General features: G+C 38.0%; 1 protein-coding gene across 2 annotated transcripts in view; it reads right to left on the bottom strand.

The window, feature by feature from the left end:
* EPC2 (enhancer of polycomb homolog 2) overlaps window positions 1-24,696 on the bottom strand; it is a 113,552-nt gene that overhangs the window by 67,279 nt on the left and 21,577 nt on the right. For both annotated transcript variants that reach the window (XM_049772996.1, XM_049772997.1), the window contains exon 2: window positions 3,924-4,083. In XM_049772996.1, coding sequence (XP_049628953.1) covers window positions 3,924-4,083 — 160 coding nt within the window. The remainder of the gene's footprint in view (window positions 1-3,923; window positions 4,084-24,696) is intronic.

Raw genomic sequence — 24,696 nt, 5'->3', positions numbered from 1 at the left:
ATAATTATACATAATTATATTCTATAATATATATATTCTTACATCTATACCAAAACCAGGCTAATTTAACTCCCAACTCATTTTTGGCTGACATTGTTTTATACTCAAAATAACTGTTGGTGAATTCAAGAACACACTCTTAGTTTCTAACCTGTATCCATCCATACAGCAGATCTCCCAATTTTACCAATTTTTTTTCTCATAATTGATTCCATGTACAATTTGGGGTTCTGTTTTTAAGATCTTTCTCAAAAATTGATAGGGTTTTTTTTTTATCTCTTTCAGCCATTCATTCATTCACTCCTTTATTAAAACTTTTGCATAGCCAACAACATGCCCAGGGCTAATAATCAGTGAAAAATATTAGTAAGACTCTGCTCTTAATGAGTATTACAGTACAATGAGGCAATGTAAGGCAAACAATCACTGAAGGTGGTTGATACTGCAGTGAATGTCATGACATACCTCTAATTTCAGTATAAAGCTCCTGGATACTTGAACAAGTTGTATTGCACTTAAGAAGGGCTATTGAGGGGCCGAAGAGATAGCATGAAGGTAAGGCAGCTGCCTTGCATGCAGAAGGTCAGTAGTTCGAATCCCAGCATCCCATATGGTCCCCGAGCCTGCCAGGAGCATAGAGCTAGGAGTAATCCCTGAGTGTTGCTGGGTATGACCCAAAAACCAAAAACCAAACCAAAAACAAAAAAAAAAAAAAGAAGGGCTACTGAAGGCATAAGAAAATAAGTCATGGCAAGAGCTCCAAGGTACTCACTATTATTGTAGATAAAAATATAAAAAGTAGAGGACTAGGGGCAGGAGGAGCACACTGAGATGACAGTCTTGAGACTATATGATAAATATGATTAATCATTTCTGAATAGTTTGCAATTTAGAGGACCCTCCAAAAATTCTTTTTAAGTTTAGTATCATAGTGGAAAACTATTCTATTCATCTATTCATATAGATCACCAATTCTTTGCTTTCTAGAATGCTTACACATGGTCATGTTACTCAGCCCTATTATTAAAATACCACCTCCTCAAAAACAAATACTTCAAATTATGGTCAATCCTTAAATTCTTATAATAAACATCCACTTCCTCTAGATACAAAGATTAGACAAATAAAAGGAATCAATAATGAAAATTGCAAAAATTATTTTTGCAGGTGTGTTTTCTGGATGATTTCACAGCAATTATTTTTATGCCTAAGAGCTCTTAAAATTTGGGGAAGTAGCACAGTGGGCAGGGCATTTATTTGCCTTGTATGCCACCAACCTAGGTTCCATCCTGGGCATCTCTTATGGTTCCCTGAGCCTGCCAGACTCAGGCTCAGGCTCCCCAGAGCACCACCAAATGTGACCCCCAAACAAAACAAAACAAAACAAATCAGCCAACTAATATTCCATTTAATATTTAATAAGCTATGCATTTTACTCTAAAATGCAGAAAGAAACCAAAATAATCCCTGCCCTCAAGGAACTCATAATCTAAAAGAAAAAAGAATAGTTACAGATAATTACATTAGAGTCTGAATCCTCCAATAGAAGTGTGTATAAGAATCTGAGATAAGCCAAAATGAATGGCTGAATACCAAAAATCAGTGTAAACATCATAAGGGAGTTAGGTCTTGTTCAAGCAGTTAAAGGAAGGGAAAGAAGAGATGTGTGAAATGTGAAAATAAGACATGTGGATGAAGAGGATAAGAACAATAGGAAATGAGGTTAAAGGGAAGAAGGAAATCACAAAAGGCCTCAAAATCAAGTTAAGACAAGCTAGTTATTACTGAACTGAGCTGAATCTAAATTGCTCACAATTATAATTGACATCATTACTTTATGTATTGCCAAACGGAAAAGAGGCTTTATGTGAGGGTATATTAAGCTATAATACTCTAATATAAACAACCACCTCAGAATAAGATAAAGTAAATTAGCACTGCAGAAGTAACAAGATCAGGAATGAATGTGCCCATGAACATGTCACCAGTATCTCCCCTCTTGAAATGAGTATTTTCCTATTTTCGTGCTGGGTTGTATACTGGGTTATCACTGCCTTTTTGAGAAGCCCATCCTTTCTCTGGTGTGACACTCTTTCCTTTTCTTAGCTTCTCCATCCTCAGTACCTACCAATAAAATATATTATTATAGAAGAGAGGGAAGAGAAAAAGGGAGGGAGGGAGGGAGGGAGGCAAATAAGCAAACAAGCATTGAAATTTCTCAAGCTGCCCTTAGATGGAGAGGTCATAGAAGTAGGTCTGTAGTTTTAGGTCAAGTTCTCAGCGTGGTCCAGTAATAAATAAAACAAAACAAGACTTTAAAACAGTTTCATGGGCCCGGAGAAATAGCACAGCGGTGTTTGCCTTGCAAGCAGCCGATCCAGGATCAAATGGTTGGTTCGAATCCCAGTGTCCCATATGGTCCCTCGTGCCTGCCAGGAGCTATTTCTGAGCAGACAGCCAGGAGTGACTCCTGAGCACCGCCGGATGTGGCCCAAAATCCAAGGGGGAAAAAAAAAAACCAGTTTCATATAGGTAATGTTTATAGATTCCCTGGCAGAAATAAAAGGGAACTCTACAGAAACTAGATTTTGAGTCAGGACAATGGCAATTTCTAATATAATATCATTTCTATGACTATTGAAAAAAGTGTGTATCTTAGAAAGAAAGAAAAATAGTAGATCTTGGGGATGTAGAGAGTTTGCCTTGCAAGTGCTCTCTAGGATAGACCACGGTTCAATCCCTCAGTGTCCCATATGGTCCCCCAAGACAGGTGCAATTTCTGAGCACATAGCCAGGAGTAACCTATGAGCGTCACCAGGTAAGTAGTAGATGTTACATTACAGTCTTGAACTTGGGAGATGTGTTGGTATTTACTGGAGAGTTTTTGCTTGTCCTGTGAAACATACTGTGTAGGGACTCTATGGTGCCAGGGATAAATCCCAGGCCTACCGCACAGAGTTCACTTAGCTATCTTGTGGGGGAGGGGGGGAGACACTAAAAACAAACCAAAACATAAAAACTCATCTATTACCAAGCTATATTCCAGAGTTCTCAGACAGTTAAGTAGAGTTCTTAAATCTCCATTCTAATAAACATCCCCAGATTTTGTTTTGTTTTGGTTTTGGGATCATACTGAGCAGCACTCAGGGCTCTGCATCATAAATCACTCCTGGCAGTGCTCAGGTGACCATATGGGATGCTGGGGGTCAAACCCAGGTTGGCTGGGTGCAAAACAAATACCTGCTATGCAATCACTCCAGCCCTACCCCAGATTTTTACACAACAGAATTCTAAGACACTAGCACCTGCCTAGTGTCTAGCACCGAATCAGCTTTTAACTCCTACTATCAATAATAAAGAGATCTAATAAAAGTCTAAGATCAAGCTTAGTTTGAGCAGACTGACACTTTAGGATCAGCAGCCTAGTTGCCCACAGGCTTTGTGTAAAAGTAGAGTACAAACTAAAAATGAGAAATGTAAACTAAATATAATAAGAAATTACTGAAATATTTCTAAGGCAAGAGATTGTAATCACTTAAAAAGCAACAATCAGAAGAAACAGTAAAGTAAGAGTTTATAAGGAGGCAGAATTAGAGATTTTTATATAAAGGTCAAAGTATTGGATCCAATTCTAAAAACTTTAAGAAAACTCATTTAACCAGGGTCTACAGTCATTAGATGTTTAAAAAAAATTTCACATGAACATACTAATTTACCTTTCAGCTACATATGTTATACCACATAAAATGTTCATCCAATTGTGTCAAACACTCAACATTCATACAATTCATAAGCATTTTAAATTTTTCACTATATCAATCAAAAAATTAAAATCTCCTGTGATATGTAAGATTTTCATTGGCTTACATTTTCATTGGTACATTTTAATTACAAACAGAAAAAGAATGAATCAGAAAACTTACGCTGAATATGAATGAACTGTTTTGGCTGTTTAAACTCTCCTTTGTACAAGCGATTATAATAGTTGACATTGCTCTCGGCCTCAGGAACTGGAATGACCATGCTCTCTTTTTTTTCTCTAAATACTTGCTGTGCCGAAATAGCTCGCTGTAAATGATGTTCCTGGAAAATGTAAAGTAGGCAACATAAGCTATTTTAATAATGATTTGATAATTATTTAGTGCATAATTCTATTTAAATTTTTCTTGGTTTGGTAATGATAAAAATCTTTTAAACTCAATTATAAATAGCTCTTCTGCTACTGACTTAGAGAAAACATTTCCATTGTTCTCCTTAATACACTTGTGTTTATAGTGACATCATTTTAGAAGATAAAAAATTTAATATGTTGAACTTTTATTATAAAGTTGTTGTTTACAAATGCAATAGCATGGGGCAGAAGAGGTGGCACTAGAGGTAAGGTGTCCGTCTGCCTTGCAGACGCTAGCCAAGGAAGGACCATGGTTTGATTCCCCGAGTCCCATATGGTCCCCCGCAAGCCAGGGGCGATTTCTGAGCCCTTAGTCAGGAGTAACCCCTGAGCATCAAACCGGGTGTGGCCCAAAACACCAAAAAAAAAAAAAAAAAAAAAAAAACCAAAATGCAATAGCATAAGAAACCCAAATAAATGTTTGCTGCATTACATATCTTTTGTACTTTATAAACTAAAATCTAATTATTAAAATAGTTCACAGAAAGATAACTAATTATACAATACATTATGCCATTATCAGAACTAGAAATGTTTCTAGTAGAGGTTTTAATAGGATTATCTATAAATACTCAAATTCTAAACTTTTCATCACTTCCACCACTTATTAGATATTTCCTCCTTTGACACTCTATAGGCCATTCCCAGTAAAGCAGTTTTATCTCTTGGGAGATAAATTATGTTCACTCCCCAATAAATCACCTTCATATTCAGTTAACAGTAACTCAAAGGGCCTTACATGAACCTCCTCTCCTTGTTCGTTTACCTCCCATTCTTTATTCTAGTCATAAAATCCAAATAATTTACTTTTGAAATTCTTTCTCATTTCATCAGAAAGATCTTGTGGGACTTTCCTTAAGCAAAAGAACATTGGCTATGGCGCAAGGCATAAATTAAGAATTAGTACTCAGTAGTCATACTTTCAACATATATCAGAGCACTTAGACACCAGTTACTGAAAATTAGGAGTCAATAAGAAACAGACCCAGGTCATTAAGAAGCTCAGCATGGAAAACATATCTAAGTATGCAATCATATTTGAAAGTGGCAAGTAGTTCCACAATTAGCTTAATCACGTGTTATGGAAAGATAGAGAAACACTGCCAAGGAAAGTAAAATATAAACTAGGACTGTCAATTTAATTAGGGAGTAAGAAAAGCATAAAGAAATAGAAAAAAAAAAAGTCTAGCTGAGAAAACTGACAAAACCAGACAAAGCTGAAGAAAGCTGTAGTGTCAGGTAGACACTACAAAGGTCTGAAGCACTGGCTTTACAATATAGAAGCCTCCAACACAAATTTCCTTGAGCACCAAACCTGAAACAGCCATTGTGCACCACAATGCATACTTCCCCCACCCCAAACCAACCAACCAAAACCGGAGGTTCAGAATAATAAAAGCCAAGAAAGTGAGAGGAAAAAGATAGGAGTAATAATTGATATTTTGAGGTTTTCCCCACTAAAAATTCAAGCAGGAAAACATTTTTTCTACTTATAGTAAAAAAGTATATACATCTTTAGAGTTAGCTAAGTATCAAGAAACTAGAAACACTTGCATGTGCACATACACCAGGCCTCAAATGATCCATTTCTAATGTCATTTATGCCTAGATATTTTCCGAATACCACCTCTCTGTTAAAAGTGACAGCTAGGACAGGAGGGGGCTACATCTGTAAGTGGAGGAAAGTATTCAACTGGAAGGAGGTCTGAAGGATGCCTAAAGTTAGTAAAGTGTTATTCATGAAACCCTATCAGAAACACAGTAACAGTTTAGTAACAATACAAAAACTTACTTTAAAAAGCCCACTTGTGAGGGCAAATAAGTGGGATTGGGGTTGAGGGAAGCAGACTGGACATTAGTGAACCTGAAACCCAATCATGAATGACTTTATAATTTCACTGTCACTTGATAAAATCTTAAAAGAAAAATAATTCAGGGCTGGAGAGATAGCACAGCAATAGGGCATTTGTCTTGCATGCAGCCAACCCAGGGCTGACAGTGGTTCGAATCCTGGCATCCCATAGGGTCTCCTGAGCCAAGCCAGGATGGATTTCGCTGGAGGGTGTGATCCCCCCCAAAACAAAACAAAAAAAGTAATTCAAATATAAGACCATATTGTATTTTTTTCTATAGTTCTTCAAGAACATTTCAGCAGAACTGAAGAGCACTTCATAATCTTGGCCCAGGATAGATAGATACCCCATTTTTGTAAATAAGACTCAAGATTTTCTTTTTCTTTTCTTTTCTTTTTTTTTTGTTTTGTTTTTTGTTTTTTTGGGCCACACCCGGTAACGCTCAGGGGTTACTCCTGGCTATGCGCTCAGAAGTCACTCCTGGCTTGGGGGACCATATGGGACGCCAGGGGATCGAACTGTGGTCCGCCCTAGGCTAGCGCAGGCAAGGTAGACACCTTACCTCTAGCACCACCGCCCGGACCCTCAAGATTTTCTTATCTATAGCATAAGGTAAGAGTAAAATCTCAGGACTTTATCTATTTTCTTATTCTTATTAATAAAGGCTGTTAATAGAGCCAAAGAGATAGCATGGAGATAGGGCATTTGCCTTGCATGCAGAAGGACAGTGGTTCAAATCCTGGCATCCCATATGGTCCCCACCAAGCCTGCCAGGAGCGATTTCTGAGCATAGAGCCAGGAATAACCCCTAAGCACTGCTAGGTGTGACCAACAACCAAAAAAAAAAAAAAAAAAAAAAAGGCTGTTAAAAATTAAAAAAACAGTTCTGGTAGTGCTGATAATTTATAAACATTGGTGAGAAGGGAACTGAGCTATCAAAACATTTTTTTAACTTGAAGAGATCCTTATGATTTATATCAGTTTTCTATAAGAAAAAAATTGTTTTGGAGATATTGGCCAATGATCAAAATATACCTTAAAAGAGGCCAGAGCAATAGTAGAGAAGGTGGGCCATTTGCCTTGCATGTGGTGAACCTGGGTTCCATTCCCAGCATATCATATAGTCAGTCCCCTGAGCTCTCTATCAGGAATGATTCCTGGGCTAATAGCTAGGAGTGACTTGGAGGAGCACCATGCAGTGGTGCCAGCACATCCCTACCCCCTTCCAAAATAATGCTGACTCCTAGGTATATACTTGATGCATTATACTTTGTAAGGTACTTAGTTTTCAAAAATAGCTAAAAACAGAGCAAAGCTTGATTACTGTCCATTCAAAATGGCATCCAGTATCTCTACCTTTTCAATGGGGCATCCCATCTTTGATCCATCAATTCAACTAATAATTCATCAGAAGGCAAAAATGGGCAACAATGACCTAAATTATGCAATTATTAAAATTATTATTTAGTATAAGTATAAACTAGTAAGTTTGTAGGAAAAAATAGCATTAAAGAAAATAGAAACGGCATCTTCAAGGCAGAAACAGCACTCTCCATACAAGTGGAAACAGATAAACAGATGGGACTACATTAAGCTGAGAAACTTCTGCATCTCAAAGGAAATAGTGACTAAGAAACAAAAGCCACCCACAGAATGGGAGAAACTATTCACCCAATAACTGTCAGACAAGGGGCTAATATCCAAAATATACAGGGCACTGGCAGAACTCTATAAGAAAAAAACATTCTAACCCCATCAAAAAATGGGGAGAAGAAATACAAATAGCCAAAGGCACATGAAAAAATGTTTCACATCACTAATTATCAGGGAGATGCAAATCAAAACAACAATGAGGTATCATCTCACACTAGAGACTGGCACACATCACAAAGAACAAGAACAATAAGTGCTGGCAGCAATGTGGGGAGAAAAGAACTCTCATTCACCATTGATGGAAATGCCATCTTGTCCAGCCCTTATGGAAAACAATATGGAGATTCCTCCAAAAACTGAAAAAAAAAAACACAAAAACCCTGAAAATTGAGCTCCCATATGATCCAGCTATACCATTCCTAGGGATATACCCTAGAAACACAAAAATGCAATAAAAAAAAAAAATGCCTTCCTCACACCTATATTCATTGCAGCACTTGACATATTCACTTGACATGTCAGAAATGCACTCTTCCACAGTGTTGGCAGAAAGGCTGATTTTGCTAAACTGACCTTTCTTTTCCGGACAGATAATACTTGCAGCCTGTAACATGCATTTTTTAACAAACTCTCCTCCTATGAATGGTTTCCCTGCCTTAGCAATCATCTCACTAACCATGTAACTAGCTCTGACTGATGCAACATTCTCTTTGGTTGCTTTCTTGAAGAAATCTTGTTGCCTCATTAGACTGGCAACCTGCTTGGCTCTCTCATTTCCTTGATATTTTGCACATTCCTCAGCATGTTTAGTTGAATAATGGCATTTCAAGTTGTATTCCTTGTGCACTGCAACTTTCCCTGAGCAAATAAGACATGTGGGGATAGATGCCCCTGTGCTCAACAAAGAAATACTGTGTCTCCCACTTTTCCTGAAATTGTCTGTGCTCGTCATCAATCTTTCTCTTCACTGCAGGCTTTGATGAAGTCATGATGAAGGTATGCCAAAATCTAATTCTGTAATAAACTTCCCTCCCTTCTCTCCCTTAGGCCTCTGATAATGCAAGGGACAGCGGGCAGGAGCAGCGCAAATGACATCTGCGCAAGGTGCAAAGTATTCATGATTATTCGCTTACCAAATATTCGCAATAAAAAAATCACATTAGTAAGAAAAAAAATCGCATTAAACATTTGCATACCCTGAATGGAACTGCTCGGGGTATGCGAATGTTTAATGTGATTTTTTCTTACTAATGCGATTTTTATTGAGATTATTCGGTAAGCGAATAATCGCGATACTGCAATACTTGAAGGCCGGCCGTGGGCCACAAATGGCCCACAGGCCGCAAGTTTGAGATCCCTGTCCTAGAGACTAAATATCAGACAATGAAAAAAATAATCCTTAAGAGATGGTAGGTCCTATAAAAATCGCAGTTTTATAGCCTTGAAATAATTTCCATTCAATAGAGAAATAAGAAAATAAATTGAAGCAAAGCCTGGAAAACTTCCTGACTTGAAAAGATTCAGAAATGTGAATACAGAAAGAAGACTAAGACATCTGGAGGTCATAGTAGGTCATTAGAAAAAGAACTGCATGAGAAATTAAGAACCCAGGAAATCTGCTGTAGAGGGCATTCCAAAGTATTCAACAAAATACATGTGAAAAATACCTGACACTAGAGAAAAACTATCCACAAGAATAGAATAACACCTGTACTCAGCCAAGGAAAGCACCAGTTCCCACCAACAACACTCAGAAAAGTGGAGGGAATGGGGGATACACATAAGACATGCTACAACATGCAAAGAAACAAAGAATGACACTAGATTTCTCATCAGAAACAACACCTTAATATACTAGAAGGAAAAAGATGTCAGTAAGTATTTTATATCCAACAAAAGCAAAGAAAAACCAGAATCTACAATATAATAACCTGTTAACATAATACTGTAAGTAAACAGTTTTAAAACTGTGGAGAGAGCCGCAGCGGTGACACAGAGCACTAGGCACAATCTCCCATCAAATATGGTCCCCCCAAGCCAGGAGCAATTTCTGAGCACATAGCCATACCTGGGTGTCACCAGGTATGGCCCAAAAAAACAAACAAAAAAAATGTTGAGAATGTTTATATTGTTTTGCAACACATTAAAAAGGAAAAATAAAAACATTTTGATATACAAAACCTGAAAGCATTCATCACCTACAGAACTACCCTAAAAGAAATATTAATGGTTAACAGAAATCCTCCCAGTAAAAAGAAAAAAACTCTGTTAAATGGAAACTGGGTCCTAAGACAAACTAACTGGAAGTTGTAGCATTCATTACAAGAGTAAATATTTATCTTTTTCGTATATATTTAAAAGTACATGAAAATATGCATACTTAAATAATAATCACATATGTAAAATGTTGAAATCACAGGTTAAGAACTGGGCAAAGAAAATGGAAGGAAACTTGGAGGTTCTCACATACTAACATAAGTGGTATTATTTATTACTTGAAGACAGACTGCGATAAATATAGATTACAAACTTTTAAAACAATTTGACTACATTGATACTGTTGACATTTTGGGCAAGATAATTCTTTGTTGTGAGAGTTAAAAGTCTTGTGGTGTGTTTAGTTGTATTCCTGATCTCTATCCACTCAATATCAAAGAGAAAGAGGAGAGAGAGGGGAAGAAAGCAGGCTACAAAAGGATGCCCCTGAGCACTGCCAGATGAGACTCAAAAACCCAAAACAAACAAATATAAAAGATGTCCAGGGGCCAAAACAATAGCTAGAGGGTTGGGGTGGGCATGTTTGCCATGCAGGAAGCTGACTCAGGTTAGATCCCTGGCATCTAGTCCCCTAGGAGTAAACTAAGTGCTGCCCCTGCCCAGTGTGTCCCAAAACAAAACAAGAAAACAAAAACAATGACCAGTAGTATAAATTTAAAGGAAAAGTAAGTGGGGTCCAATGAACAGCATAGAAGATAAGGTGCTTGCCTTTCACATGCCAAAGTTAGATCTCCAGCACCTTACAGGGTCCCCCTCGCCCCAAGCACCACCATGGGTGACCCAAGCACAGAGCTTGGAGTAAACCCTGAGCACATCTGGGGTAGCATAAAAAACAAAATATTAAAAAAAAAAAAAAAGGGTGTGTGTGTGTTACGCCAATTCTTTTCAAAGAGATTAAATACGACCACATATACATAATACTAACAGAATTCTGAGCAAAGAATACCACCAAGCTCTTCAAAGGTATAAAAACTGGAAATATCTTTCAATCTAGTAATCCATTCTTTTTTTTTCTTCCGGTTTTTAAGTCACACCTGGCGGCGTTCAGGGGTTACTCCTGGCTCTGGGCTCAGAGTCATTCCTGGCAGGCTCGGGGAACCATATGGGATGCCAGGATTCAAATCGGGGTCAGTCCTATGTTGGCCGCATGCAAGGCAAACACCCTACCACTATGCTTATCGCTCTGGCCCCTAGTAATCCATTTTTAAGAATTTATTCAAAGAATATATAAAAACACTAGTCTCTAAGGAAATGTGCAACCCCCATGTTCAAAGCAGCATTTATTCATATTTGAAACATGGAATAACCAATATATCCACTAACATAATTCAGTAAAGAAGTTGAAATGTAGGGATTACTGAGATAGTGCAGTGGATAGGACTTGCATGCCTTGCATGCAGCCGACTCAGATGAGATCCCTGGCCCCCAATATGGTTCCCTGAGCCATACCCGGAGTGATTCCTGAGCACTAAGTATGGCCCCAGAACAGAAATAAAATTTGTGACCTTTTTATAATCAGGGAAATTCTAATTAAAATGATGTGTTGTCACCTCACCCCAATGATGGCATCTAACAAAAACATGATAGGGTTAAGAAAAAGGGTGTTGGGAAAATTGGCAAGTCACATGCTAAACAAAACTCAGGTCCCAATTTGACATTACACACACACACACACACACACACACACACACACACACACACACACTCAATTCAAAGTGTACCTGACACACACACACACACTCTTCAAAGTGTACCTGAAATTTGATATCAGATACAAATCCACAAATTTTATTGATATAGCATTCATAACATTGGACCTAGAGGCATTTTCAATGACTCAATGACATTGAACAAGCAAAGATAAACAGGACAGCATCAAATTAAGAGGTATATGCACTGCAAAACAAACTAAAATAAAGACACCTCACAGAGTAGAAGAAAATATCTGCCCACCACTATTTGGTCAAGTTATTAAAAGTGCTTATAAAAAGAAAAAGAGAGAGAGAGAGAAAGAACTGAAACACATGCCATGCACAGCCAACCTGAATTTGATTCCTGATGTCCCATAAGGCCCCCCAAGCACTGCCAGGAGTCATCCTTGAGTGCAGAGTTAGTAATAACCCCTGAGATTTGCTGGCTGTTGCCCCCAAAAGAAACTTAATAAAAACCAATCTAATCAACAAATGGACAGAAGAGATTAACAGATTTACTTCCTTAAAAAAGGTAAGATAGGGGCCAGAGAGATAGCACAGCAGCATTTGCCTTGCAAGCAGTCGATCCAGGACCTAAGGTGATTGGTTCAAATCAGAGTCCCATATGGTCCCCTGTGCCTGCCAGGAGCTATTTCTTTTTTGTGTGTGTTTTTGTTTTGGTTTTTCAGGCCACACCCATTTGATGCTCAGGGGTTACTCCTGGCTAAGCACTCAGAAATTGCCCCTGGCTTGGGGGGACCAAATGGGACATGGGGCGATCGACCCCGGTTGTCCCGATCTTTCCTTGGCTAGCGCTTGCAAGGCAGACACCTTACCTCTAGTGCCACCTCGCCGCCCCCCAGGAGCTATTTCTGAGCAGATAGCCAGGAGTAACCCCTGAGCACCGCGGGGTGTGGCCAAAAAAAAAACCAAAAAACCAAAACAAAAACAACAAAAAAAGGTAAGATAGTCAATAGGTATATGAAAAAAGCCTCTGCATAATTTATCAGGTAAATACAAGTCTTAACAATGAGGTAACCCCACATCAATGAGACAGATACAAGTAAAAAAGAATGAAACAGGGCCAGAGAGATAGCACAGCAGTAGAGCATTTGCCTTGCACACAGCAGTTTCAGAACGGACTGTGTGTGGTTTGAATCGCAGCATCCCATATGGTCCCCCAAGCCTGCCAGGGGCGACACCAAAAAAAAAAACAAAAAAACAAAAAAAGAATAAAACAGTATTGAGCCAGAGATAATACAAGGATTATGGAGCTAGCCTTGCACATAACAGACTTTGGTTCAATACCTGGAACTGTGTACGGTTCCCCAGCCAAAACAGCATTGGGTGTGGCGACCCAAACCCCTCTGCCCTGTACACACAGAAAACAGTGTTGATGAGGATGTGGGGGGGGAGGAGCATGGGAGAAATAAACCTTCATTCACTGTTAATGGAATGTTAGCTGATTCTAACTCTATAAAAAACAGACACTTGTCAAAAAATAAATGACTGAGCTTTCATATGACCCATGAATTCCACATCTCAGACATCTATTCCAAAGGCCATAAAACACAATTTCGAATACATCTGCACTTCTATGTTCGCTGCAGAACTATTCACAATTGCCAAGACATGAAAACACCCAAAGATCCAAAAACAGATAAACTGAATAAAGAAACTGTGATTATATATATCGTCAATGGAATACTACTTGGCTACAAGAAGAAATGAATCCATGCACGGTGTGACTACTTATCAGGCTGTGTGAAGTCAGCTAGAAGGGAGAGAAAAAGATCTCTTTTACACATTTGGGATATAAAGAAACTCAATATGGGAACAAATGGTCAAAGACAAAGCAAACTGTTTCACAGAACTAGATTTACTAAAGGCTCAGAGATGGGGGAGTGGTTGAGAAAGAACTGAGATAATGGTGGGGGGAAGTGAACAACTTGTGGTATTGGAGCATTTCATGCATGTAGTAGCAGTATCATTAAGATAATTGCATATAATAGTGCTTCAAATAATAAAGTACACTCATTCACTGCTAGTAGGAATCTCTATTCAGTCCCTATGGAAAACAGTATGGAGATTGCTCAAAAAAGTATGAATAGTGTTTCTATATGACCTAGCACTCCAGTTCTTGGCACCCCCAAAATATAAAAATATTCATTTGGGAAAAAATACATGTGTACACTTACATTCATTGCAGAACTTACTATAATAGACAGGATACAAAACACACCAAAATTTCCAACAACAGATTAATCAAGATGGTGTGGTATGTATATAGCTCCAAGAAATGAAATCACAAAGGTTTAAGCAACTTGGGTAGAACTGAAGAGCATCATGTTAAGCAAAGTAAGTCAGGATGAAAAGACAAATAGATATCCTCACTAATCTGTGATATTTAGAGTAAGAAGCCAAGTGAATGGAAGAAATCAAATGATAAAAAGCCTTATTAGTCCTGAACTATAGAAAAGAGAATGCCAAGTAGGGTCAAAGATAGAGGGAGAGAAGTGGAATGAAACCAAATGGAGGTAACATTAAAGGCATTGGGCAAAGGTTTTGGACTCTGGTTGTAAGGTGAGGTTAACAGTGTATGTCAAAACCCTAAGTGTAAGGACTCACTCGCTGTAATACAACCCCGGGAGAACAGATCTGAAGCAGGATCATCGTGATAATTAATAAAAAAGGAGACATTTGTAAGGAAGAGAAAAAGGCATAGGAGTCAGGGGGCTTCCAACCTCCTGGACTGAGAGTATGCCAACCAACATTTCCCTGCAATCTTTACAGTACAGACTCAAAGGGGTTGTGAGGGGAAATCAGATGTAACAAACCAAAGTACCAATCTTATGCTAATCTGCCAACATATCTCAAAAAGAGTGGGTAAGGGAAAAGGAAACTAAGACAAAGCCTCTGGGGAGAGGCTAGGTGTGAGTTCTGTGTGTAGGGCAACATCAAAGAGTCACACTATTCTGAGTATATATCTAAACTAAAATAATTAGAAAACAATTTAAATGCCATTGATAAGAAGGTGAGGCAGGGTAAGGAAACAATCTTGGACTATTGGTGAAAGGATATTGGTGGTAGGTTTGGAGTTGGACTACTGTAGTAAGCCTGAAATCATGATGACTAATAAAACAATGGGGGGAGAAAGTTGTAACCTTGTATTTATCCTTTTATTTTTCCAGTAATTAAATTTTAATTATATGAGAAGTTAATATGTAAGTAATGATTTAAAACAAAAGACCACTGGTTTGTTACAAACTAAGTTCAATAAACATAAGCAGAAAACTGAGAAATAGTGCCTTAAACAACATGCTAGATAGCCTTCCATTCCTCTTGTATTCTAAATACAGCTGCCGTATATAACTCTATAAATTTTATAAACTTTGTCTTTCAAAGAAATAATCAACTTTAGATTAAAATCAATAAAATAAGCAGCCAGAGAGTTAGCATGGAGGTTAAGGCATTTGCCTTGCATGCAGAAGGATGGTAGTTCGAATCCCGGCATCCCATATGGTCTCCTGTGCCTGCCAGGGGCGATTTCTGAGCATAGAGCCAGGAGTAACCCCTGAGCGCTGCTACGTGTGACCCAAAACAAAAAAAAAAAAAAAAAAGGCAATAAGGTTTCTGGGTGTTTTAAATAAAAGTACTTAAGACAATTATCAGCCAAGTAGAAAAGTGCCCACGTAAAATAATTTTTTTCTTAGAATTCAATAACACAGTAAAGATTTTTTCTCTTCTGAAAAATACCTATGTTACATTTTAAATTAACAAGAAACCATCAGCAGACACATCTGCCTGCAGTCAAAGGCCCAATCTTAAAAAGATGCATGCCAAGCCTCTAACACTCATTGGTTCAGTACTGACTTTGGGCTGAAAACTCTGGTCAATCCTAGGAACAGAGAAGGAATGAATCCCCACCCAGCACAAGCCCTTAATCATGCCCAACAGTAGCAGCTGCAGCTAGGCAAATCATGCCAAAAGTCAGCTTCACTGCTTTATGACTAATCTCTATAAAAATGTCAAACTGATGGAAATTCTAGGTACTCTGAAAACTGAGAGTCTCTCGAAGTGAAGACAGATAACCTTAGTACCAAACCCCATTACTGTCAGATGCCCCAGCAGTCACACCCCACATCCCACAGCTGCCACCATGTCAATGGTAAACCTTTAGACAATGATTTGAATGATGCTATGGTGAGTTATAACAATTTTCACAAATTTTCTTTTATTCAATTTTTTTTTTTTTTTGGTTTTTGGACCACACCCGGCGGTGCTCAGGGGTTACTCCTGGCTGTCTGCTTAGAAATAGCTCCTGGCAGGCACGGGGGACCATATGGGACACCGGGATTAGAACCAACCACCTTTGGTCCTGGATTGGCTGCTTGCAAGGCAAACGCCGCTGTACTATCTCTCCGGGCCCTTATTCAAGTATTTTTATATTTATATTAGCCATTTAGTTGTAAATAGCAGTATGAAGTACTTTTGTGGCTACTAAAGAAGGCAAAGTTGGGTAATGAGTGGGAACTGAAGACAATGGAAGAAGGAAGGTTATACTGGTGGTGGAAATAGTATTGGAACATTGAATACCCCAAACAATTGCATATGAGCAACTTCGTAAGCCACAATATTTAAATAAAGTTAAATAAAATCATCCATAGTTCTCTATCTTAGTTGTATGTAGGGATGTGCAGAAAAGATGTGAAGGGAATGTAAAAGTATGCAAAAATAATTATCTTAAAAAGAAATGCAAAAGCATTCCATTGTATAGAAATACTATCATAAGCATGTTCATTCTAGAATATCTGACTTACAAAAGCAATTTCTAGAAAACATCTCAATCAAAAACATCAATAACTTGGGGCTGAAGCGATGGCACAGCAGTAGAGCGTTTGCCTTGCATGCGGCTGACCCAGGACAAACCAAGGTTCTATTCCCCCACCCCCAACCCCCACCCCGCATCCTATATGGTCTCCCAAGCCAGGAGTGATTGAATGATTTCTGAGCGCACAGCCAGGAGTAACCCTTGAGTGTCACAGGGTGTGGCCCAAAATCCTATATATATAACTTATTCTACTTTAAAAAGTAATGTTTACTCCTGTTCTCTGTTGTCAGATTTTTAAAACTGTTTTAAACTTTCCTAGTACTATTTGAAACTGATCTTCAAGATATAATAATAACTTAGAGCAGTGACCGGTAACATCATTTTAACTTGATCTTACATATTCATTCAAAAATGGAAAAATAGTAGTACAGAAAACATAAAAGTAGGCAAGAAAACCATTAATATTTGGCTTATAAAGTCTAAAACTGGGGCCGAGAGATAGGATGGAGGTAAGGTGTTTTTGTCTTGCATGCAGAAGGATGGTGGTTCGAATTGCAGCATCCCATATAGTCCCCCGAGCCAGCCAGGAGCGATTTCTGAGCATAGAGCCAGGAGTAACCCGAGTGTTGCCGGTGTGACCCAAAAACAAAAACAAGTCTAAAATTATTTTCATTTTGTTAAACAGTATAGAACATAAAACAATCTATATATAGGGGCCGGAGCGATAGCACAATGGTAGAGCATTACACACACGTGTTCTATTCCCAGCATCCCATAGGGTCCCCAAGCCTGCCAGGAGCACTTTCTGAACTCCTATTCTTATTCTGAGTCAGAAATAACCCCGAGTGCTATCAGGTGTATCCTCAAAACAAAACAAACAAACAAAAAACCAACCAACCAAAAAAAAAATCTATATATGAAAATAATTAAACAAGTTAGCAACTATGAAACAATCATCTGGAGAGAGCAGAACACTGCTTTTATCTACAAAATGTGTCAAGACTTTTAAAACCAAACTATATTTCTCCAAGCCCCATCTTAAAATTCCATAGTAACTTTCAAAATTTTGTCAAATTATAACCAAAAAATTAAAAATGAGGTCAATGAGTGGCAGAGAACTACAGCTTTATGGCAGACCTCAAATTTCAACATCCATTTGAACTACCAATGCATCCTTTAAAAAAACAAAAACAAAAACAAAAACAAACAAAAAAACCAATGTTATTCCATAGCTCTAAACTGGAACTTGAAAATCAGTAATTTCAAGTTTCCCCAAAATAGATTAAATCATAGAGCAAATGAGTTAGTAATGTTCAAAACTATGTAAACAGATCAATAAAGTCTTTGATTAAAGGGACTAGGAATGTAGGTAAGCAATGCAGAGTACACACTTTGATGTGTTGAGTCCATAAGTGGAACAAAAACAAAACAGAAAAAAAAGTATCTTAATGATATTTATAAACATTCTAGGAAGTTTGATAAGTTTAAGTACTAGAGCACTTAATTTACAAGTGTGAGGTGCTGGTTTCAATTCCTGATATCACAAAAAGGGAAAAGCAAATAATTTCTTTCTAGTTATACAGAATCTAGAAAATGCAGAGCAGTCATCTTAAGTGACAGAAAACAGATCGGTAATTTTCTGAAGGAGGGCAAATGGTTTACATAGGGACTTAAGAAACCAACTATTGACAACAATGGATGTATTGCTTATTTGGACAAAGATCAAAGTCTTACAATGAAGATAATGGTTTCCCACATATACAGCTGCTGACACTTAATACTATGCAGTTTATGTATCAACTATAATGCAATAACTTGATTTTAGAAAAGTATTTTTCAAATACCAAATTTTAGTACAGTTAAAAAATCATCCTTTGGAGCTGAAATCAGGGAATAAAGTCACCTGCACAATTCAACTTCCTCATACCAGTATGATGCCAAGTATCCACCAAGGATTACTCCTGAGCAGAGGCAGGAATAGTCCCTCAGCAACAATGGATAAGACTTCAATATACAAACATAGCCACAAAACTCCTAACTTCAAGTCAGCACTTTGATTGTGTTAGGTTCCAAATCTGTGTATTCAACCAGCATCAGCAGTAGGCTGAATCTACAAATATGGGGTCTATATAGTTGGGGGTAGAAAAGCAGGAAGCAGGAGGAGTGACACATAATAAGTGACCTTGTGCAGTTCAAAAACCATTTGTATATGATTCAAATTCTAATTTTTTTGAAAATGCCATGTAAATGCCATGTAATATTATAATGTATTATAATAAATAATTCATGTAGTCTACTTCCCTCTTTCAACCACACCAAAATTTATATTAATAAAGTGACAATGAGGCCGGAGAGATAGCACTGTGCTAGGGCCTTTGCTTTGCGTGTCGCACACCCAGGACAGATCTGGGTTTATCTCCAGCTTTCCATATGGTCCCCAAGCCTGCCAGGAGTAGTTTCTGAGCAGGAGCGGGGATTAACCTTGGAGCACTACAGGGTGTGGCCCCAAAACAAACAAACAAAAAAAGTGACTAGAAATTTTTAAACATAAGCAGAAGCTGGCTGTCAGGAGAACCAATTGTGATCAGAGGATTGGGATAATAATTTCCTGAACCTACAGTATGGGAAGAGGAACTGCAGATTACAGGTCAATAACCAACAATGAATAATCAGCAATGTCAATGCTATGATGTTTCAATAATAATAATGGTTATGAAGCTATAGTCTCTATAATGAAGGACTAACCTAGTAAACAAAATGTCTGAGTTCTATCAATTCCTTTAGTGAGGAAGCTGCTGGACCCTCCAAACTATATAGCCAATTAAAACCCGGACTTACTATTGACATCCATAGTGGAAAGGAGGCACTCTTATAGGGAATGTGTCCTTAACCTGTGGAAATTGATACAATCTCCAACCAATGTCAGAATTAAATTGAATTGTAGGTCACTCAGCAGATGTTGGAAATTGCTTTAAAAGGTGAAAGGGAAAAGAGGAACCCACACATTGGGACTGATAATCTGAATGGAATATAAACTTAGGCCTACATTAAGACAGAGTCTACCCTTTTTGATGAACATAATGGTGGAAAGAGCTGGAGAAATAGTACAGGGGGTTAAGAAACTTGCCTTGCCTGAAGCTGATACCAGTTCAATCCCTGGCATCACATTTAGTTCCCCAAACACCACCAAGTATAACCCAAATCCCGTAAAAATAAATACTGACAGCAGGTGATTCAGGGGATCCTTGAGTTCTCTTAATTGAAAGTAATCAATGAAAACATATTGTGGAAAGAATAAAAAGGCCAGAGATCACAGTGATAAGACCACAATTTAGGCTTAAAAATGAAAGTAACCCCTGCTGGGTATGGAAAAAAATAGAAAACAAAAAAGAAAATTCATTGTATAGTGAACTGAATGCTAACTATAATTTAACTGTTTACTACAAATTATCAAGTCATCTTTTCAGATGTGGATTTCACTCCCACTGCTGCTATCTGCCACAGTGGTAAATCATGTTGCCATACTTCCAAGATTTGGCTAGATACCTGACCTGACTAGGTTAATCATATTTCATCTCTGAAAAATTAAAAGACAAAAATAACTAATCTTACTCAGAGTTTTTTTTTTTTTTTTTTTTTTTTTTTTTTTTGGTTTTTGGGCCACACCCGGCGGTGTGCTCAGGGGTTACTCCTGGCTGTCTGCTCAGAAATAGTTCCTGGCAGGCACGGGGGACCATATGGACCATATGGGACACCGGGATTCGAACCAACCACCTTTGGTCCAGATCGGCTGTTTGCAAGGCAAACGCTGCTATGCTATCTCTCCGGGCCCCTTACTCAGAGATTTTATACTAAAAGATATATGGGTGGCAAACTACCTTAGGCAAAAAAAGAGGTCAAATCCCTATTAAGTTCTCTTATCAAAATAATAAAACATTAAAAGCAAAATAGACTGTTACCAAATAGGGTTCAGCCCAGCAATGCTAACACGTCCTATATTATAATTAATGATAAAAGACCACCTTTATCTTATTTGAGCAACACTTCTGCCAATGAAGTGCTGGAGCAACATGTCAGGTAATTCATAAACAAAAATATGGCCTTTGTTTCTACACTTTATAAACGGTTATTTCCAACAAAATTAAAGAAGTACAATCAGAAGCATAAAACTTTAGAGCAAAAGAGGTAAGATGCTTGCCTAATATAGTGCCAATGGATTACATTCCATCACACAATGGTCCCCCTCAGACCCATCAGGGCTTGGTCACTCCTGTGAACAAAGCCAGAAATAGCCCCACCAGGTCTGGTCCAAAAAATGAATAAACAAGAAAGAGGCATACTACTTTGGGACAGCAGTAGTTAAAAATTCTCAGCAAGGAAATGTTATGATGCCTATATCAATACTACAGGGAAAATCAATGCAAAAAAACAATTAGATAATTAATAAAGTCATAGGGAGATAGGACTAACAATAAAAACCAATGGTTTTCTTAAATACAAGTAATTATAAGTCATAAAGTATAATGGGAGAAAAGACAATGCTTACAGTAGCAATCAAATAAAATCCTTAGGAGTAAGAAAAATAAATCCACAAAAACAAACTTCGTGGCCAAAGTAATAGTCAACTCAGGTTCAATCTCAGCATCCCAGCAGGTCCCAAGCCTGCTAAGTGTGTGGTCCAATAACCAAAAATTCCTAAAAATACATAAAACTAGACTTAAAAAGAGACAAACTGTGTTTTTGAGTAGGAATTCAACATCATTAGGCTTTCTATAAGCTAATTTATAAATTGGTAATTCAATAAAAACATTTTTCTCAAGTTAGACAAAAAAATCATAAATTCATATGAGATAAGCAGGCAACAATAGTTAATGAATACTTAAAAAAGAACAAAATGCTGGGGGCGACGCTATAGCACAGCAGTAGCATGTTTGCCTTGCATGCGGCTGACCCAAGACGGACCTGGGTTCAATTCCAAGCCTCCCATATAGTCCCCTAAGCCAGGAGTGAATTCTGAGTGCAGGCAGTCGTAACCCTCAAGCGTCACCAGGTGTGGCCCCAAAAACAAACAAAAACCCAAAATAATGTTCTTTTCCCAGATTTCCCCCCCAATAATAACAAATAGGGGCTGGAGCAACAGAACGGTGGGTAGGGAGTTTGCCTTGCACACGGCCAACTTGGGTTTGATCCCTGGCATCCCATATTGTCCACCTAACCTGCCAGGAGCGATTTCTAAGCGCAGAGGGTAGTTTTTTTGCTTTGCACCCAGCCAACACAGGTTCAATCTTTAGCACTCCATATCCCAAGCACCACCAGGAGTAATTCCTGATTGCAAAGCCAGGAGTTATCCCTAAACACTGTAGGGTTTGGCCCCTCCAACTCCCCTGATTAAAGGGTAAATTTCTGCACAATGAAACAAAATAGAAAGTTGGGCCCGGAGAGATAGAACAGCGGCGTTTGCTTTGCAAGCAGCCGATCCAGGACCAAAGGTGGTTGGTTCGAATCCCAGTGTCCCATATGGTCCCCCGTGCCTGCCAGGAGCTATTTCTGAGCAGACAGCCAAGAGTAACCCCTGAGCACCGCCGGGTGTGGCCCAAACCCTCCCCCCCAAAAAAGTGAATTACTGGAAAAGATGTATCTAAAGAGCAATATACACTAGACAGAACCATCCAAGTCTCTAGAAGAAAGCTTGAGATAACTGATTAGTAATGGGAGGAGAGGGAGGAATGCCTTTAATTTTAAAAAATTAGAAGCATCTTCTTGAAAAATTTAATGCTACATGTCCATCATCACCCTTTAATTTGGGGAACTAGTTAAATTTACAGCAAAAGTGCAAAGTATTAACAAAGTATTAACAAATTAAAAATTTTGCAGGTATTTTAAATGATTTTATCCACTCCTTAAATTCTTAAAATTGTTTTGAAAAATATTACCGGTATTCCATCTTCTCAAACACCTTCTATTATCAATGATCTAAAGGAAAACTGGCACTTCTATACCAAGAATCTCTCAAGTTACAGAACAGAGATTCCCAAGCTTCTCTGGCCTACTCGCTTTTAGGAAGGAAAAAAAATCCACTCAGCACACCCCTGGGAAATCTTGAAGTGAACAAACAGAAAATGTCCCACTCCCCATTCTAGTATCACCAGTAGAGGGCAGTATCATCCACTTATACAGGGGTCCTCAAACTTTTTAAACAGGGGGCCAGTTCACTGTCCCTCAGACCATTGGAGGGTCTGACTATAGTAAAAACAAAATTTATGAACGAATTCTTATGCGTACTGCATATATCTTATCTTGCAATGAAGAAACAAAACGAATACAAATACAATATATGGCCCATGGGCCATAGTTTGAGGACCCTAGGGCTTGTTGATCCAATAATTAACAAACTGAGCTGCACATAATCTTTTGTGTAGACTTTTAAATCTCAAAGAAACAATTAAACATGTCCCATACTCACATATACCTAATAGATATTTATACACATATATGTATATACCTAAATATACATGTATAGACACATACACCTAAATACATATGTGAATACCCATACACACTTTTGTATACACATTCTTGTGTAACAAGAATCAAAGAAAATAAACCACCAAAAGGTCAAAACATCAATAACTTAAAGTGGGTGGACTACAAAGAGATCTGTATTCTTTGTACTTTTATGGTATATTTTGAATTTTTGCAAATGATTACAAATGATGTTACAATGAAGGATGGGGAGCTTTCAAAAACAGAATAAATAGGGTTATAATGTTTGGGGTTTTTTTCCCCCAATTTACAAAGACACATTAACATCTACAGATAGTCAAAGTGTTCAGAAAATAAAATTCATGTGGCTGAGGAAAAGACAGCCACATATCAAAGAATGAAACTATAACTGTCTCACACCTCAGACAAAACTTCACAATGGGTTAAAGATTTAAGTATAAGTTTTAAAATTATACAATACATAAAAGAAAGTATCAGCAACAAGCTCCTGCATTTGGGTCTTTCAGATGCCTTTGGGGATTCCACTCCAATGGCAAAGGAAATTAATAAATATACAAGTGAAATGACATCAAATTAAAAATGTTTATTGTGCACTGAGAGATTACCATTAAAATGAAAAGGCATTTTACTTAATGAGAAAAGGTATCTGCAAATCATAATCTGATGATGAATATACAAAATATACTATAAATAAGAATGAAAGTTGGGTATAAGATCTGTACAGACATTCTCCAAAGAAGACGACAGATGGCCAATAAGCCCATGAAAAAATGCTTTTCATCTCTTTACAATTATCATTTTTTTTTTTTTTTGGTTTTTGGGCCACACCCTGTGACGCTCAGGGGTTACTCCTGGCTATGCGCTCAGAAGTTGCTCCTGGCTTCTTGGGGGACCATATGGGACGCCGGGGGATCGAACCTCGGTCCGTCCTAGGCTAGCGCAGGCAAGGCAGGCACCTTACCTCCAGCGCCACCGCCCGGCCCCTCTTTACAATTATTATAGAAATGCTACATTCAAAAAGATGTTCAAAAATGAATTAAGTGTTGGCAAGGACATGGAAAGAAAGGAACCCTTGTATACTGCTGGTAGAAATGTAACGGGAAAGCCTCTGGGAAAGCAATATAGAAATTCTTATACAAATTCTATCTGACACTTATCCACATTTCTGGCTCTTTTCCTGAGTAACACAAAAACATTAATTCAAAGGGAGTGTGTCACTCCATGTTCACAATTGCTAAAAACTGGAAAAGAGCTAACTGCCCACTGGGAGGTGAGTAGGTTGGTTTTAGTGTATCATATATACATAATGGACTATTATTCATACACATATACAAGTACATATTGGAACAACATGGATAAACTAGAGGTTAAGTAAAATAAGACAATGTATGTCCTCTATATAGAAGATTAAAGAAATTCAAATTTGTAACGTTTTTATAATATGAAAATAATAGTTGAAAAAAGGAGGGTATTGGTATATCAGTTAAATTAGGACAAATGTATGAAGAAGGATGAATGTACCTAAACACACAGAGCACACACCCTGCTTTCTCCTAACATAGCCCTTTCCTACCTAAAATCAGAGCTATTCCCCCTGAAATGGCCCTTGGATGGTGTTGAATCTATAAGCACTCAAATCGCCTGGGATCTGAGCTCACCAGCAGCATCTACAAATGTAAACTAAACTTTTGGGTGACAAACATAATAATGGATGTA

This window comes from Suncus etruscus, chromosome 5 (genome assembly GCF_024139225.1).
Source record: "Suncus etruscus isolate mSunEtr1 chromosome 5, mSunEtr1.pri.cur, whole genome shotgun sequence".
Lineage (NCBI taxonomy): Eukaryota > Metazoa > Chordata > Mammalia > Eulipotyphla > Soricidae > Suncus > Suncus etruscus.
Note: the sequence above shows the minus strand (reverse complement) of the source record. Positions and strands in the feature narration are given on the sequence as shown.